At 35.4% G+C, this 18,455-nt stretch overlaps 1 protein-coding gene across 2 annotated transcripts in view; it reads left to right on the top strand.

Annotated features, from left to right (window-relative positions):
- The first annotated feature begins 5,790 nt into the window (after window positions 1–5,790).
- EPHA6 (EPH receptor A6) overlaps window positions 5,791–18,455 on the top strand; it is an 893,594-nt gene continuing 880,929 nt past the window's right edge. For both annotated transcript variants that reach the window (XM_049710017.1, XM_033433353.2), the window contains exon 1: window positions 5,791–7,434. In XM_049710017.1, coding sequence (XP_049565974.1) covers window positions 7,056–7,434 — 379 coding nt within the window. In that variant the 5' untranslated portion in view covers window positions 5,791–7,055. The remainder of the gene's footprint in view (window positions 7,435–18,455) is intronic.

Raw genomic sequence — 18,455 nt, 5'->3', positions numbered from 1 at the left:
ATTGAACAGGAATTATATACAACATTTTTAGTATTGCAATAAGTTCTATAAGGCAGTATTAACATATAGCTTTGTTATAGATAAATAACATATACACTTAATATTTATTTTAAAATTGTACATATTCTCCATAAGCAAGGAACTTCCTTATTTTTTTCCATTGGATAAAAATACTCAAAAACAAGCTTGAATATTCTTCCCATTTCCTATATATTTCAAACCATGATGCAAAATGTATCAGGAGCAAGTAAATCAAGAAAAGTCTTTGACTATATATTAAAACTAATCTAAGTCAAGCTAGCATTTGTTTGTTTTTTTCCCACTAATTTAGAAAATTTTATTTTTACCTGTAAAAATAGAAAATATATTACAATCGAATTCCAAATACTGTGAGCTTCAGTATACTTCCAATACTATGAACCAGGAATGGAATTTAACACTGAAATACTAGAGAAGTTTCACATGGACTCTGTAGTGGGGTTAAGTTCCCCAAGGAGTGAAAGACCATTTCCCCAACAACTCACAATAGGCACAACATGTATGTATTAATTATTATTCATATATAACACTTTATAAAGTTAAAATGACTCAAGTATTTAATAATCTTTAACAAACAGAAAAAGGGCAACTACATACTTGTTTACAGTTGAAAAATGTAAGTATTAGATTATTCTTTACGAAAAAAGTTAATAAAGATGGTAAATTTGACCTAAAAGATAAATATTATTAGTATTTAAACACAAATTATTTAGCACATTTTTTTGTAGAGATTTAAAAGAAACGTTCTCTGCTCTTTAGATTTTTCGAGGTCCTTGGGGAGATTGGAATGTGTTTCAAAGTTAGGCAAGGATAGGAAGAACCATATGCTGATTATCAAAGGATTGGTATAAGTGAGTTATATAGAATTTGCAATTACCAGATAATTATAAGGATATATTAAGAAATGTTTATCTTCCATGTAAACATGTTAACAGCCATGGTAAAGAAACACACTATGATTAAAATGATATAGAACCCCTGACTTAAAAGGTAAATATTAGGTATATTAAGTTTTCTGGGTTGTTAAAGCTCACTTGGAAATATAATGATATGTCAGTCAAGACCTGTTCTTTTATTTTTTAATCGTTTAATATACACCAAAAAAAAAAAAAAAACCAAGAGAACGTCAAAAATGCAAACATGGTAGCTGATTTCAAACTAAACTGAAATATTATAGACAACATTTTTATAAAAAGAAACTTACCCACAAAATCCAGCTTAAGAGGTAATTAAGGAATCACTTCTCTTTATCTGACACTTTTAATCTATCTCCATTTTGATTGTAGTAAAATAATGTTTTGCATTATTCATACAAAAATAATTAAAATGTTTAAGTGAGAATGGTTATTAATATGGATAATATTATTTATAAATTTAACTATTTGACATACCAAAGTATTTTTATTGCAAAACCTAGCTTTGCCTTTTCCCGAAGAAGGGCTAAAAGTGTCTTAGTACACTAAGATATAGTGCACTATAGCGCACTAAATAAATACTAAGTTTATTTTGATAGGCTAATTTGAATACTTGAAGAGAAATTAATAGCAACAGTCCTGTGATATTATCTTATTCATTATGATGGAAATAATCATGCAGATTTCAACATATAAAGGATTGTTTTAAAGATAGTTTTACTTCTTTCATTAGTTGTTCCTTGTTTGGTAATTAGAATATGATATTTAATGGTATTTATTCTAATTCAATCAAAAAAAGTTGTTTTGACACAGCTGATCATTCTGGGGCATGAAAGATAAATGATAATATATCACCAGTAAAAATAAAATAAATTTAAATATATTATTAAAAATTCTCTACATAATTTAGTTAAAATAATTTTTTTGTGGATACCTGATGTCACACAGACTATTAAGTATATTTCATTTAAAAATTGTAAGTTACTTGAATCTAATAGAATTATTTGGCCATTTTGCATAACCTTTAGTACTTTATTATACTTGATATAATAAAAGTTCATGCACTAGCTTTCAGAATCAATTCATACCAGGAGTAAGTTTAACTCAATCCAAAATAGTAACTGTAGAGATTCATTCCTTAGAGGGTGAGGGTGTGATTCCTCTCCTCTTACATAACTGCAATTATTTGGAACTCCATTATGGGATAATATACAATGTTTGTATTGGAATAATTCATATGTCTGTGCCCTTTAATACAATATAAACTTCCGATTGTTAGGAACTAAATCCAAATAATTGTTGTACCTTCCCCATAATGCTCAGCACAAATGCACAGGAAAATCTTGCTTAGTAAATTGTTACTGAATTAGAAAAGTACTAGAGAGTATGTTTTCACTGAATTAAAATACACTCACAATGTGTATTACATATATAAGATATGTACACGATATATGTAATATATATATTTTTCCTTTTACTATAAAATACCATACAATATAAGAAGAAAATGCAATATGACAGCAGAATAAACCATGTCTTCATGTCTTATGAGGCCTCATGTTGCTTTTTTTCTGTGAGGTTTTTAAGATTCGACGTGCTAACAATACAGTATCCAGCACTGTTTTGAATATCTTCTTCCAGAAAAATATTAACTACCTTCTAATATCAAAGAAAATTTGCCAAAGTAAATAGTGTATGTGCTTCATTTGCTTAAAGCAAAGGGCCTCAAATTAACTACATATATTTGACTTTGTGGATTTTTTTTTTACTTTAGCTGTATGCATGCTAAAACATACAATCATTTAATTAATTTATATTTAACGGTGATGAAATGAAAACAATAATACTGTTTAGAGCATGTCTCTAAATTTTATATTAACAAAAATGACTTAATGATACCTATTCTAAGTAAAAATGAATATTTTAGACCTAATCTTTTGACATACTTGTGGATCAATATTCTTTTTACTCATGTTGCTTCTATCTTGACCTTAGAGGACACAAATTATAGATTTAAGTGGATTAATTTACTCTTTTACCAAAATAAAATACTTAGGACTTTCTCAAGCCTTGAAATATGCTCAGTATTAAACATTATAATCCTTCCTTTTTTTTCTCAAAGGAATTAATTGCAGGTTAAGTTTCTCATCATTTAAAAAGCAAATAGTATTTGTGAATACTATTATTTCTGCTATAAATGAAAGCTTAGACTAGTTTTTAGTGTCATATATTCTTTATTTAATAAAAATTTAATCATTCTTACCTGAATCCAGACCACATATATCATGAAAAACAATGGTCTTAGAGAATACAGAAGAATTCTGAAAAATATAGTACTGAAAAATTAGACATGAATGCTTTTCTGAATATAGGTATGATTCAAACAGACAAGTGCAGATAAATCTACGTGAATATTACATCTGGTTCATTGAATGGCTTATAATTTTGAAACTGTCACATGTCAGCAAATATATCAACACTGCTAGAAAATCAAAAAGTGAGTACATTTCTGTTAAGTGCAGTTGCTTCTAGCTCACATAAGGTAACCATGACTATATTTTAAATAAAAAGTTACTTTTTGAAAACAAATTATTTTTACTCATATCACCATTAACTCTTCTGAGCATTAAAAAGAGCTCAACAAATATTTTAGAATGAATATGCATATACACATTACGTATGTATGTGTATATATAAATATAAAATGTATAACACAAATGGTCAGATGGTTATGGTAATACTATTTACAATCTTGTTTTGAAATTGATAATCATGTCAAACCCATGGAATCTCACTCTAGTCAAAGATCAAGAAGATTCATTTCAATACATCTTCTTTGAGATGAGTTTTTAAAAGGCCATTATATTCTACACATGCAAAAAACAGTATCTAAAACATGAAGTATGTTTTATTTTAATATTTAGAAAAATCTTGTAATTATTTATTTTCTTAAAAACGAAAATCAGATTATGACTTTCAATTATCTGACCAGGTAAGTAATATATTATGTCATGCCTGACAATGATTTATTTAAACAAACAAAAATTGTGAATTGTAGGTGAATTTTTAGGTGGGGGTGAGGATACAAATCCAGGTTACTCAGCTCTTATTGTTACTCTGAAGTAAATACCAGTTTATTTGTACCATGATATTGTACCTTAATTTGGAAATTGTACCATAATTGGAAATATTGTATCATGATTTAGAAATAAGTGTGAATCCTAGAAATAAATCTTAGGTTTTCTTTTTTTACTCTTTCTCTTTTCCCTCTATCCTTCCATCTTTACTTCCTTCCTTCCTTCCTTCCTTCCTTCCATTCATTAGAGCCTTTTCCTTCTAGCAGCCCAATTTTAAAAGAATCTCCATGATGTTCTCTTTACAATATAGTCTCTAAGATGCAATACTCAAGCAAAATATCAGAATTTAAGTTAAAATTTTGATAGTAAAATATTTTTACTCTAGGGTTTTTGGGGGAAACAACTTCTTTTTAGTGGTATTCCATTCAAAAATTCTTGTAAGTTTAGTTAATTTAAAAACTAGAAGTTTAGAAATAGATTAACATAGTTTACATTTCTAAGTTAATAAATAGTATTATACATTCCTTCAGTTTAACAGAATATAGCATACTTTTGGCATTTATAAGGAGTGTCTTCTTTGGCCAAAATTTTTCTCTTAGTGAGTTGTTAATGACATCTATAAAACTATCCACTGTAAGTGAATTTAAACATTTAAACATAAGGAATTCAAATTTAATTATAAAAAGGTCATGAAAAGATATTCTTTGACAGTAAATAAGATTATTTCGAATCAAAACATTAGTATATTGAATCATCAAACGCTTTTAAGAACTCTTATTTAAGCATAATGATTTATATTATAACGTAGTCTTTTAATTTTACAGTTTATAAATTGTAAACTGACTTTGCAAAAGCATATTGCAAATGATATTGACCAGTCAATATCTGTAAGAGTGGTAATATCAGTCGCAAAATCAGATTTTACTCCTTTAAATACTAATATATAAACTCCATACTTGGTTATCTTTTCAGAAGTGATTTGCATACATTTAAATTAGCGTGGACACGTTTAAAGAGAGGCAGTGTTTGAATTCCTAATGAAAGTGGAAGCACAGTCACCAATCGGAAACCTTCCTCAGTCTCAAAATCACTGGCATTTCACATTTCTCTTTTTGTAGCTGACTTAGACGTGCGGCATCTTTTGCTCTCCTTCTCTTTTCCTCCAACTGACTATAATGTGATAACTGAAACCACTTCTACTGTATGTGACACAAACATAGCAGCGCTGAAACGCGTCGAATGGAAGGCTGCTTTCTCCTCCAGAATTCTGTAAGCGTCGAACGCCGACCCTTTGCTCCTTCATTTACTCCTTTCCCAAATCTCGCCACTGTGCCATTTCCCTCCCTCTGCCCTATGGAAGGAAAATATCCTCTACTCTTTACAATATCGCTGTTTTCTCTTCTCGGTTCACTTTTCTCCATTGCCATAAATTTTTCTTCAAAACATTCTGATGAGTTTTGAGGAGGGCTTTTCGACCTCACTCGAATGTAATACCCTAAATCTTTTCAAGAAAGAAAACGATGATAATAATAACAGCAAAAATGTATTACAGAACCCCCACGATAGTGACACGGGTTCCTTGGCGCGCCCTTCACAAACGCGTGAAGTATAACCTGAGCGCATTCCTCCTTCCGCGTGATGAGCTTCTTCCACCTGAGAGCAGCGGAGGCATTTTTCTTGTCGACTAACCCCCTCTAGCGCCGAACTGGCAGCATCCGAGCGGCGGCTGTCAGGAGGGCAGAGCGCGAGTCTTGGCGGAGCTCAGCTGCGCTCGCAGCTCGAGCCCTGCCCTCTAGGCCCGCCTAGGCCGCGGGGCTAGAGCGTGAGGGCCAAGCGCGCTGAGACCCCACCCTGTTAGCACCTGTGTTGCCCGGCCCCTACTCACAACCTTGGGGGGCGAGGGCCGCGTAGTCCCAGCAGGCAGCGGGCCGCCACGGCTTCCCACCGACCCGAGCGCTGGGAGGGAGTGGGCGCCGAGAGGGGGCGGCTTGAGGGTGCGCGGAGAGAGCTGTTCACTCGCAGGCACCCGGCGCCGCTGTGGATGTGGCCACGCACCGCTCAGCCCGTGGGTTCTCTGAGAGCGAGGTCCGACGCCGCCACGCTGCAGGCGGTCCGGGCCCCCGGAATCCCAGCGCCCACGGCTGCGACAATGCTCGTGACCTCCACTGCGAAGTCACGGCCGCACGGCGACAAGAAGACCTCAGTGAGCCGTGGTACCAGGCACCCGTCCCTATCCAGCCTGATGTGACTCTCCTCTGCTGCTTGCTCTCTTCCTTCGCTCTCCTAGGACTAGCAGCGGAGGCGGCCGCAAAGCTGAGGCTCTCGCCCTACTGGGCAAGTTTGGGCGACCCGTGCTGAGGAGTGGTCAGGTTGGTCCGCCACCGCCAAGCTCGTCCCGGACCCGGTGCGTTTGCCCACAGCACTCGCCCCCCTCTGGCGGGAGAAATGTAGAGAAGTCGGGGGTAGCCGTGTTGGCAGCTGACTAGCCCTAAAACGCTGGACGCTGCTGCCGCGAAATGGGGAGCAAAGTGCTTGGGGGACTAAGTGCGGCCTCAGAGATGCCGGGGAAGCGGTTCTCGAGGCCGAAGCGCGGCGAAGACGCGGCCGAGCTGGAAGTGTCTGCTCTGCGGGTCGGTGCCGTCGCCACCTAGGCGAGGGGCTGAGGGCGCAGCTCGGTAGCTCGCTCGCACAGCTCGTGGCCCCGCGGAGCCTTTTCAGTCGTTCGGCTCGCGCCGCACTGGCCGGAGGAAAGTTCCCGCGGCCCCCGCCCCCTTCACAGCTGCTGTGCCCTCGTTGCTTTTGGCTCTGCAAGAGTCCACTTCAGTCCGGAGAGGCGCTCGGGCCGTCAGAGCTGCAGGAGCTACCCGCCGCACCTGGTCCTCGTCCCTCCCCCGCTTCCGGCCGTGAGGCGCCCTCCCCCGCCCCCTCGTTCCCCTCCCCCAAACTACAGCCAGAGCTAGCTCCTGCGCGCACGCTCTCCCGGGCCCAAGGGAATAGTCCTCGCGCGAGCGGGACACGGCGGTGGATGCAATTCCGCTCGCCTACAGCCGCCAGGAGCTCCCTGGCGCCTCAGGCAGCGTCCTCCTCCCAAGCAGCTGCGCCTGCCCCTGGGCAGCCTGGACCTTCGTGCCCTGCCCCCGGGGCCTCGCGCGGGGGGCGCCCCGGGACACCCTCTGTGGGCCGGGTGGAGGAGGAAGAGGAGGAGGAAGAAGACGTGGACCGGGACCCGTACCCTACGCGGAACACCTGGCTGCGCTGCTGCCACTTCTCTTTAAGGGGGAGAAGAGAGCCGGGGAGAGCCATGGGGGGCAGCGAAGTCCGGGAATTTCTTTTGCAATTTGGTTTCTTCTTGCCTCTGCTGACAGCTTGGCCGGGCGACTGCAGTCACGTCTCCAACAACCAAGGTAAGGGACGGGGCGCAGAAGCGAGAGGGGGCGGGAGGAGGCGGGTGCTCTGAGGACCGGTGCATTGGTCGCCTTCTGCAGGTAACTTTGTCCCGGGGTAGGCTTCTCCGGGCTCTCTACACGAGGGGGTAGAGGGTGTCCCCTCCCCAGAGCGCCCTGTCCACATCGGCCGGGGCCGGCGACCTCACGAATTCCGGTCCCTTCTGCTTCCAAGTGTCTTTAAACGGATGCGTGAGCATCAGCAGCAGTTGGGTCCCAGCCCTGGCGGCCGCGGGCCCGCTCCCCGCTGCGCGGTCTGCGCTGGAGGTCAGGCTCTGTGGCACAGGCTTAATGGAGACTTCTGGCTCTCTGCGGTCGCTCACAGCACGGTAACATGTAGGTATCTCCCACATGCCTTCAAGAAAGCAGATCGCTCTCGCTGTAGCCTCTGGCCAAATACTAGCCTTTTGCCTTCGGTAAACTAAGCCGCCCTCGCCCAGCTGCAACCCCTTTACCCCATCCAGACCGAACGTAGACTTGTTGGAAATTATTCTGAATTATTTCTAGCCCAGATGCCCAAAGGGGCCGGGGGGATAAGTGTTAGGTGTGAATTAACAAGTTGTGAATATCCTATTTATAAAGTCAGGTAAAGTGGTAAAGTGAAGATGAATAGTGTGTGAAAAGTGAAAGTGTGGTTTACTGAATGGAAAGCACTGAGAATTTTTGAACATTTTCTTGCCTTCTATCCAACAATCTTTATGAGACATATCTCATTGGATTTCTGCTATGAATATTTAAGGATCTATAAAAAACATCACCTGCATAATCTAAATCCTCCTAGACTAAGAGATGAACAACCGTAAAAGTTTTCCAGCATGTACCTGGCTTGATGCTCTCACTGGCACTGTGATGACTACCAATGTTACCTGTTATGTCACACTTTTACAAATACTTCAAATATACAACTTCAATTATAGTTACCATTCAACATATAAGGCTTCGAAATAATTTGCAGGTATATAAATGGAGGTCAGATGACATGAAAGTGTGCACTGTTTTTGCGAGGGTGAGAAGGTTGAGAGAGAAGGCAAAACAACACAGCCTTCTCTTTGTTATCAACATGTATGACCAATTTGTTAGAATTATTCAGAATCAGTATTCAGTTGTTCTCATTTATACAACTGGTACTTTTGACATGTTTTTCTAATTCTTTCTCTTTGTTTTTTTGACCTGCCAAATTGCAATCACAAATGCATATGTCAATTTGAAAATCCTACACAACCATCATGCCTGTGAGGATGTATCATATGAGTACCACCTATAGTGCCATACTCTCCTATGGCGGTGTATACCTTCAAACACATCCCTTATTTGTTTTCAAGGAATATTGGCATTAAATATCAAAGGGGTAGTTACTTAATCTACCTCTGAAAATAGAAGATTGTTAAAAATAACGTAATTATTTGACCTTTTCATTGAAAGGAGAGAGGAAATTTTTAATAATTGGAAGATCAGACATTTATGTTGTACCAAATGTGTCTAGGGCTACTAAAGAGATGTATACTTTGAAGTAAAGTTTACTAGAGATATTTTAACAGTTATTTCCTTGCAATCATTTCCCTAAAACAACATATATTTTTTCATTAAGTGCTGGTAACCATCCAAGGCCCTGAGGATACCAACATAAATAAAACACATGTTACCCTCTTCACATGACTAAAGTGCCATTCTACCAAAATGTGTCAAATGTTAAAATATGACATTTCAGCTATTCATATTAAATTTAAGGACATAGAGAAGTTGTTTGTTAACATTTTGCAGTAATTTTTATCTATTTTAATGACTTTCTCATACTTTTAAAAGACATTTTAATTAAATATTTACCAATTATATGTAATTTATGTGTGTTTTTATAAGTTAGCTTAACAGTGTTAGTATTACTCAGTTTACCCAACAATTAAATAAGATAAGTAAAGGTAGTCTCCTAAAACTCTTAATTTGAACTTGCACTAACATACTAAAAACACAGGCTATGCATTACACTTGGCTAATATAGTGCCTAAAGGCTAAGTTGGGTAAAATTTAGAGGAGTTCTTCAACAGAAGATTATAGAGAAAATATGCTCAGATTTTTTTCATCAGACACAAATGATTCCTCATAAAATGCTTTTTACAGCCTAAAGTCATAGTGATTAGAAATTATGCCTAATAATACTTTGAGATAATTTTCGAATACTGAAATCATCATGCTAATAGTTAATAAAATGTGGAACTTCAAAATGTTATTTTTATGAACACTTGGGGGATATTTTCTTATTTGTAGCTTCATAAATAGATGACATGAATCAACATATCTTACCAATTTGTAAACATTGAAAACATGAGGTATTACAGAATTATTATAGTATGTACACAATATAGAAATACTAATGTAAAATATAAATCAGATTTTACACATAATAATAAACATCAGTAATATGATGAATAGTTAATTTTAAGGATATCGTATTCATTTTCCTAGTAACTTTTCATCCTAAGAGCTAATGGAATTCATGTTTTATTTTTAAATTTGTTATGGAGGGTAAAATTTCATTTTTATTTAATTTGCCTTCTCATTAAGGATATTCACAAGGTAAACTTTTTAATGTTATTTATCAATTTTTACCAAATCATATAAAATCTTTCATGGTTGAATGAAGGAATCACCCTCTTCCCATTTCCTAGTTTTCCATACGTAGGCATAGTAAAACTATCAAAAAAGTGAACTACCTCATTTTTAACCTGGTGCTTAAGATGGTGCTAAGAGTAACTTGAGTACAGGAAGCATCTCTTCTCTTGTTTTTTTAACTGCTGTGAAGCTCTGCACTATAAAGACAAATCAGTTTGACTCTCTTTTCCTGTTACCCAAACCTCCTTGAATCCATCAAAAAGTAGAGTTGCTTCCTAGATCACTTCATCTGATTAAGTAAGTGAAAGCATGATTTGTACTCAGATTTCTCTTATTCCATTAGTTTTCCCTCTATTTAAAACCATAGTATTTATTTCGTGTTGGTAATTTTTATGTAAAAATAACAGATTTTACCCTCTTAATATATGTAAACTTTTATTTCCGTACTAGTAGGATACTTAGGAGAATATAAAATACAATCTTGTTTCATATGTAAGTAACCAGGTGTATCAATAACAGTGGTTAGTAGCCACCAGGGATCCATTAATTCAGAGATTACTCTGCTTTAGTCTAAGAGTTGATGCATCTCTCAGGGTGTGACTCATGTTTCCCAAAATAATCAATACTCAAATAATATATTAAATCAAAATATGGTTTGAATATGAGAGTCTAGAGAGCTCATTTTACTACCAAGATTGTGTGAATTGATCTTTCTCCTGCACCCAGGAAATTCAGTGACAAATGAAATAAACAAGGAAAACAGTAGTCTGAATCATTAGTTTCATTGAATTTATTAATTTGAATGAATTGAGTGTAAAATACACTAAGTTGTGTGTAAATACAGGTGAACACAGGTGAGCAGAAAAATATCTGCTTAATAAAATTCATAGCCCCAAATTAGTTGAACTTCCATAAGTGTTGTTCACAAACTATAAGTCTGTTGTTCTAATATTTATTGGAGGGGAGGAATTGAAATATTTTCGGAAAGGTCAAGAGTGAACTTTACGGAAAATATTTAACGTTGTGTTAAATAAGGAAAACTGAATGATTTATAAAGAATATTTCTAAAAGACCTTTCACTTATATAAAATTTATTTTCAGCAATAAACTATAGTTGTAAAGGTGCAGATTGTAATCTCATGTTTTCTTATTTACCATAAGTATAAAAACAACCTAGAATGCAATTTTATTATGCATTTACAAATTGAAATAAGCCATTGTGTAATTAGTCATTATGATTAGTGTTTAAAATAGAAATATAAAATATCATTGATATGCATTGATCACCTAAATGTTTTTTGCTCTGGGTTTGGGATAACACTGTCTAAAAATTTTTTCTGACACAAAAATTATACATTGTTCTTTAAGGATCTCTTCTTCAAACTAGGAATAACATGAATAAAGCAGTTTTAATTGAGATTTTCCCAAGGGGAAAATATATATCTAAAATTAGTGGTTAAATAACATCATTTTACATTTTTAATATTTTCAACTTTTCTAATAAGGAATTTGTATTACTTTTATGTTACAAAATTAAATATTGAGAAAAATACCAGAGTTGAAATTCCCTTCTTCACTAATCACTGCTGGTATAAATAACTTAAGTGCAAAAGGCATCATAGATTTCTTGTATTTCCTTCCAACAATCCTCTTTCCCTATGACAAGCACCATATCTCAATCTTTCTCTTTCATTCTTTTCTTTTCACACATATGAGTACTTCTGACTATATATTTCATTTGTCCTAAATGGCGAGAGAACAGATCTTATTTTACAGTGTACATAGTCAACTGAACCCCCAAAGTAATAGAAGTTTCTTCATTGTGTTCTTGACTCAACATTTCTTGGGAGTATAAATATGGTGGAGATCAGTACATATAGTTAAGTAATGAAAAGGGATTGACTTTGTTCAGTGTACTTTGTCAATCATGTAATCAAACTAAATTTGTACGGAAGGATTAAATTGTTTATACAGGGCTTCCCTGGTGGCGCAGTGGTTGAGAGTCCGCCTGCCAATGCAGGGGACACGGGTTCGTGCCCCAGTCCGGGAAGATCCCACATGCCGCGGAGCGGCTGGGCCCGTGAACTATGGCCGCTGAGCCTGCGCGTCCGGAGCCTGTGCTCCGCAACGGGAGAGGCCACAACAGTGAGAGGCCCGTGTACCGGAAAAAAAAAAAAAAATTGTTTATACATCCACAGTGTTATTTTAAAATAAATATTATATATATTATATCATACATATAAAAATTGTGCAACATAATTTAATATACTACATCTATAGTGTTCTGATCAACTTGCAATTTCATTAGACTGACATTAGTTCTTTAAAAAATGGAAATTATATTACCTCAACTTTTGCCTTATTTTATTGAGTACTGTGTTTTCGAGTTTAATATTTAGATGATGAAGAGAAAAAGAATAAGTAAGGCAGACTTTATAAATGCCCTCATGGAATTTATTTTCTAGTAAGGGAGACTGACAAAAAAATATTTAAGTAAATGAAACTATATGCTGTGCAGGAAAGAATACAGGCACTGAGCAAATAAAAGGAGGGACCTGCTATTTTAAATGTGATGGTTGGAAAGGCCTATCTGGGAGGTGACATGTAAGCCACATTCTCAAGGATGAGAAAGAGCTAATTGTACAGAATGGGAAGGAGTGCATTCTAGGTAAAGGGAATTGCCTGGTCAGTGACCTTGAAGGGAAATGAGCTTGACACGTTTGAAGAAGTAAGTCCAGTGTGACTGGACCTTACTGAGCAAGGAAGAGATTTAGCACAAAGTAAGGTTTGAAAGATAGTGAGGAACCAGATACCACAGAGAAGAAAACAAGCCATGGAAAGGAACTGGGTTTTAATATTATCCTAGGTAAAATGGGAAGCTATTGAGAGATTTTAACCATTTTTCATTTTAAGAGCGTTATGGCTAGTGAGCAAAGAGATGATTGGAAGATGGCAAGAGTAGAATTAGGAGTCTGTTGCAGTTACCTGGGGGGTGGGGTATGGTGGCCTGGCTAGAGTGGTGGTAGTGAGATGGGGAGAAGATGGATTTGAGATACATTTTGGAGTTAGGATTATGGGATCATCTTATCATTACAGAAAAATAAATGTAGATATTCAACATATCACTTCTTTTCCAAAGGGCTGAAAAAATTTTCCATTACTCCCCGTAAAAATGACCTTGCTTATAATTGATAATTGACAGAGTATAGGAGGGGTGGGGTGAGGCCCACTTTCCACTCTATTCAGCTCAGACTATGATTTAAAATATAATCTTAACAGTTTTACTATTTCAAACCATTGTCAAACCATTGTACATAACATTGTACACTCATATTGGATCAACAAATGAAATTTTTTAATGCATTTTTGACATGACAACTTTCCATATATAGTTGTTTTTTGTCAGAGTGGATAATGGCACACATGGGCGGAGACATCTTCACAAAGCAATATGGTAATCCAACAGAGTCTATTAAAATATAGAGCAATATTTGGAAGTTTGGCTTATGCACCAGTTTTGTTCATCTTTGTTATGATCAGATTACTGTTACTGAAAACAAAAATGTAAGTGATACTAGATATCAAATAAGCGTGTTTCACATATTTTCTATTAGTCTTCTTTTATCTCTGCATTTTGTTTCAATGAAGAGAAACAAATACACGTTCAGAAAGCCTATAAGAGATCCAGAAAATGAGATCTTAAGATGAGGGAAGAAACTATTAGGCTCTCCACTAAACAACAGTATATTGCATGTAATTTAAAAAATTTCCCTGACCAGTTATTATTCATTACAGTGAGTTGCATTATAATAATAATTTATGAATGTAATCATTAAATAGAATCATAAAAATTCCTAACTTAGTCATATATACTTTGTATATATTTAGAAAATTCATACTCTGGAAATGCTTCATTTAAACATTTCTAAATATTCTTAAATATAAATATTCAAACATTGTAAATCTTATATTTTACTTTAGTGCTTAGAATGTTCTGGAGAATACTATTGAGATAGATATATATATATATATTTTTTTTTTTTTTTTTGCGGTATGCGGGCCTCTCACTGTTGTGGCCTCTCCCGTCGCGGAGCACAGGCTCCGGACGCGCTGGCTCAGCGGCCATGGCTCACGGGCCCAGCCGCTCCGCGGCATGTGGGATTTTCCCGGACCGGGGCACGAACCCGTGTCCCCTGCATCGGCAGGTGGACTCTCAACCACTGCGCCACCAGGGAAGCCCTACTATTGATATTTTATAGTGATTTCCTTTCAGTAAACATTGACTTCTTATGGGATATACAATTTTGTTTTTCAATGATAAATATTCTAGAACTGAGTGAAAACATTCGTTCTTCAAACAGATATTTATCAGAGGCCTACTATTTGATAGGCAGTGTACTTACCATATATAAGAATTCAAGGAGAACTTTCCCTCCCAGAATATATGATCCAGTGAAGGGTTTCCAGTCTCTTTCCAAGTCTGGCAGGAAAATTTTCTGTTTTCTTAAAATTAGATCCAAAATTAATTAGAAAAACTTTAAAAACACATTTGTTATATGGTAACATGTAACAAGTACTGTTGCTCAATTCTCAATATATTTATGTACCACTTATTTGAAAGTAATTTCTATTATTTCATTACAGTTTATCTCAAAGTTAAAAAAATAAGTCACTCAACAGTCACATATTAAGAATCTCCCTGTGTCAGGCATTATGCTAGGTTCTAAGTCTACAACAGTGATTATCATACAATCTCTGTTCCTTAGAAAATCAGTCTTCTCTGTTGATGTTATATATCCTTGAGTAATTGATATTTACTCTTTAATTACTTGATGATTTTTATGAGATAAAGAATTTTACAGTAAATGAGATCATGAGGGAGAGAAGGAAGGGGCTAAAGTAATACTACTAACACTTTCATGTGGTTTATTTGTAAAATTGCTTCACAAGGATCTTCTAATATTAGTTTTATGGGTGGGCATATATTCTATTTAATTACATGAAAAGTAAACATAAATATGCATTTAAAAATACAACCATGCGTAGAAAATATAAATATTTCACATCTGTAATGGCTTTCCATGGACTGACAGGTAGAGGGAGATTTTGTTTGAAGGATGTTAGACGAGCTTTTTATGGTGTGTTTATTTAAGGTGGATTTATTATTAAAAACTATGGTTAATGGTGAAGAAGCTAGTTTCTGCAGTTTCAGATAGCAGCAAGCATACCTTTTAATTAAGCTTTGGAGTGGGAACTGGGATGAAAGTATGTATTTTCAGTCCATGTACTGAAAAATAGATTCAGCTACTTTCCCAGGATACTGCTGTGTCCTCTAGCTGTTGGCCTGTTTGATGATCTGAACTTGCTGGATATAAATGAAAAATCACCCCTATTCCTTCTATTTCATTTTATAACTTCAGTTGTAAAGTTGTACTTAACTTTTTGATCATAGAAGATATAACATCTCCTTAGAAACTGAATGTTCAGGAGGTAGAATTAGTTATGTATTATTCTTACAATGTTAGGTATCTGTGGATATATGGGATATTTATGTACGTAATTTATTTACTTATGTTAACTTACTAATAACATAACAGTAGGATAATTATGTATTCTTTCAGATTATCATTATAATACTCATATTGGTGGTACATGAGCCTTGCAAAGAGAAACACATTCTTGTATAGAACATAGGGTATAATGTATAGAATAAGGAAAAGTACTTACACATGATTTAAGAAAATCAATATATGAAAACTTTCCTACCTTTGATGACTAGGAAATAAAAAGGTATTACATTAATATGTATTCCAAATAAGAATTATCTAAAACTAATTAAAATGATTGCCTCCAAATATGAGTTGAAATATATCTCAATATCACCTTAATTTTTACTTTTAAAGGAAGAAATTTGTTCCTTATATTGCTATGATACTTTAATATTGCTAAAATAATTAAAATTAAGCATTTAATTAGAAAATTAAACTATGTAGTGGCCAATGAATGTTATTCTAAAAATTGATATCTAAGACAACTGAAGTTTATTTTAAAATATAATACAGTAGCTAAGTAGCTATAAACATGCAAAATGAAAGAAAAATAGGGAGAGAAAAACTGAATTATGGTACTATTTTTAAAATGAACCTAATTGGTTAAGAAGTCTCTCTTGTTTTATATATATATATATATATAAAACAATGTCGTGGGTTAGAGCCTTATCTCTGCAAGTATAGAAATGTCCTGATGACAGACAACGTTAGCTAAATCTCTTTAAAAAAAAAAATCCTGAAAATTTCCTTTCACTCTCCTTCTGGATTTAAAGTATACTTAGACAACATTTAAACTGTGAATGCAAGTGAAAATAATTAGTAGTTGCCATTATGTGTGACAGGAAAGAGTTGAGCAAACTAACAGCATTGCACAAAATCATAAGACTTTTGTCAGTTTCTAAAATTAAATAAAATCTATGCATTAGTCCACTTGTTAACAATTATAATGTCTGATCAACAACAACAAAAAACCCCAAGACTGCAGTAGCCACAACAATTTCATAACACTAGAACATTTAATGAGGAAACTACCCTGTTTCCTTGGCTGTTTTACATGTTCAATTTAATGAGGGAGCAGTCAGAAAGAGATCCTAACTTGTATCTGAAAAAGAAACAGAATTTCAGAAGTGCATATTGTTGGTATAACGTATTGCTTAGCATGTTTTAAAATAAGTGAAAAATAACATGCTCCAATTTTATTTTTATGATACTATATTAGAGCAAAAATTGTACCTATATTATAATAACTTACTGTCTTAAAGTGTTATAGTATAATAACTTCATTTTATAGTTTAGAAAACTAGAGTTCACCCCAGTTATTAAAATAGCAGGTAGTTTGTTTATTTAAAATTCCATGTGTAAGAACCTTTATGATATTCACTAGTTTATGACCAAAAATTCATGCATATATATGCACTGTTTTTTTAGATTTTCAAGAGCTCTATTACCTAGTAAAGCAAAAGTAAAATTTAAGAATTTATTTTAAAGTTTAGTATTCTAGAGTTTTAAGTACTTGTTAAAGCTAAATGAAAAATTTCCCTGAATTTATGAAGCCTTAAAATCAGATGAAATTTTTATCCTGTTTCTGCGATAAAGTTCTGAAATACTTTTCCATTGTAATATAGATATAGTTATCTTTGGGTTTTTGTTCATTTTTATTTTTATTACTTATATATAAACACTTCAGTTCTTAATCTATATGGTTTATTTGTATATATTTTCCTAGAATTCTCAAATTAGTTCAAAATTAAGTATATATTCATCCAAGTTTTAAATGAAATCTGTTGATACCTACTATGTTTTTTCACTGTGCTGGGAACAGAAAACTTAAAGATGGGTCACTTTGCCCTGGACTTCTGAGAGCTTAAGATTTAACTAATGAGTCTATTTATATGTCATTGAATAATTGACAAAGCAATATGGATTTAGCTGTTCCATAGATAAGTTCACATCTATGAACTATTGTTTACAGAGATGAAAAGGTAAAAGTACCATTTTCACTGATCTATGAATTAGTATATGGAGACATTGAGAAAAAATATTCATTCAGTATGTTGACCATGACCCTATATTGGCACTGACTTTGTGTGCCTGCTAGAAATGAAATAGGATCTGGCCCCTGACATTAAGAACAACGTTGTAAAGTTGAAGAGATATACTTAACAGTTAAATACTAGCAATATAGCAAAGAGAAAGGGAAACAATTTTAAAAATTGTAAACAAAAAAGAATCTTGGGTTACATATGGGAAATGAAAATGAGTCTCACATTTATCAGGATTCATCATCATAAATATATATAAGCAATAAGAATTAAAACAAGTGACTCCTCTGGAAACTTCAATTTTTAAGGTACCTTGAATTAGTTATTCTGCACTTGAAGATTAAAACTTACTCTCTGTATAGGTAAAAATAAAATCCAAGTGAATAATATCTTAGATTGAACATAGTTTTTTTTTTTTTTAACATCTTTATTGGAGTATAATTGCTTTACAGTGGGGTGTTAGTTTCTGCCTTATAACAAATTGAATCAGCTATACATATACATATATACTCATATCTCCTCCCTCTTGCATCTGCCTCCCACCCTCCCTATCCCACCCCTCTATGTAGTCACGAATCACCCAGCTGATCTCCCTGTGCTATGCGGCTGCTTCCCACTAGCTATCTATTTTACATTTGGTAGCGTATATATGTGCATGCCACTCTCTCACTTCGTCCCAGTTTACCCTTCCCCCTCCCCGTGTCCTCAAGTCCATTCTCAACGTCTGCGTCTTTATTCCTGTCCTGCCCCTAAGTTCTTCATAACCATTTTTTTTAATAGATTC

This window comes from Orcinus orca, chromosome 5, assembly GCF_937001465.1.
Source record: "Orcinus orca chromosome 5, mOrcOrc1.1, whole genome shotgun sequence".
Lineage (NCBI taxonomy): Eukaryota > Metazoa > Chordata > Mammalia > Artiodactyla > Delphinidae > Orcinus > Orcinus orca.
This window is presented reverse-complemented; position numbering and strand designations above follow the sequence as displayed.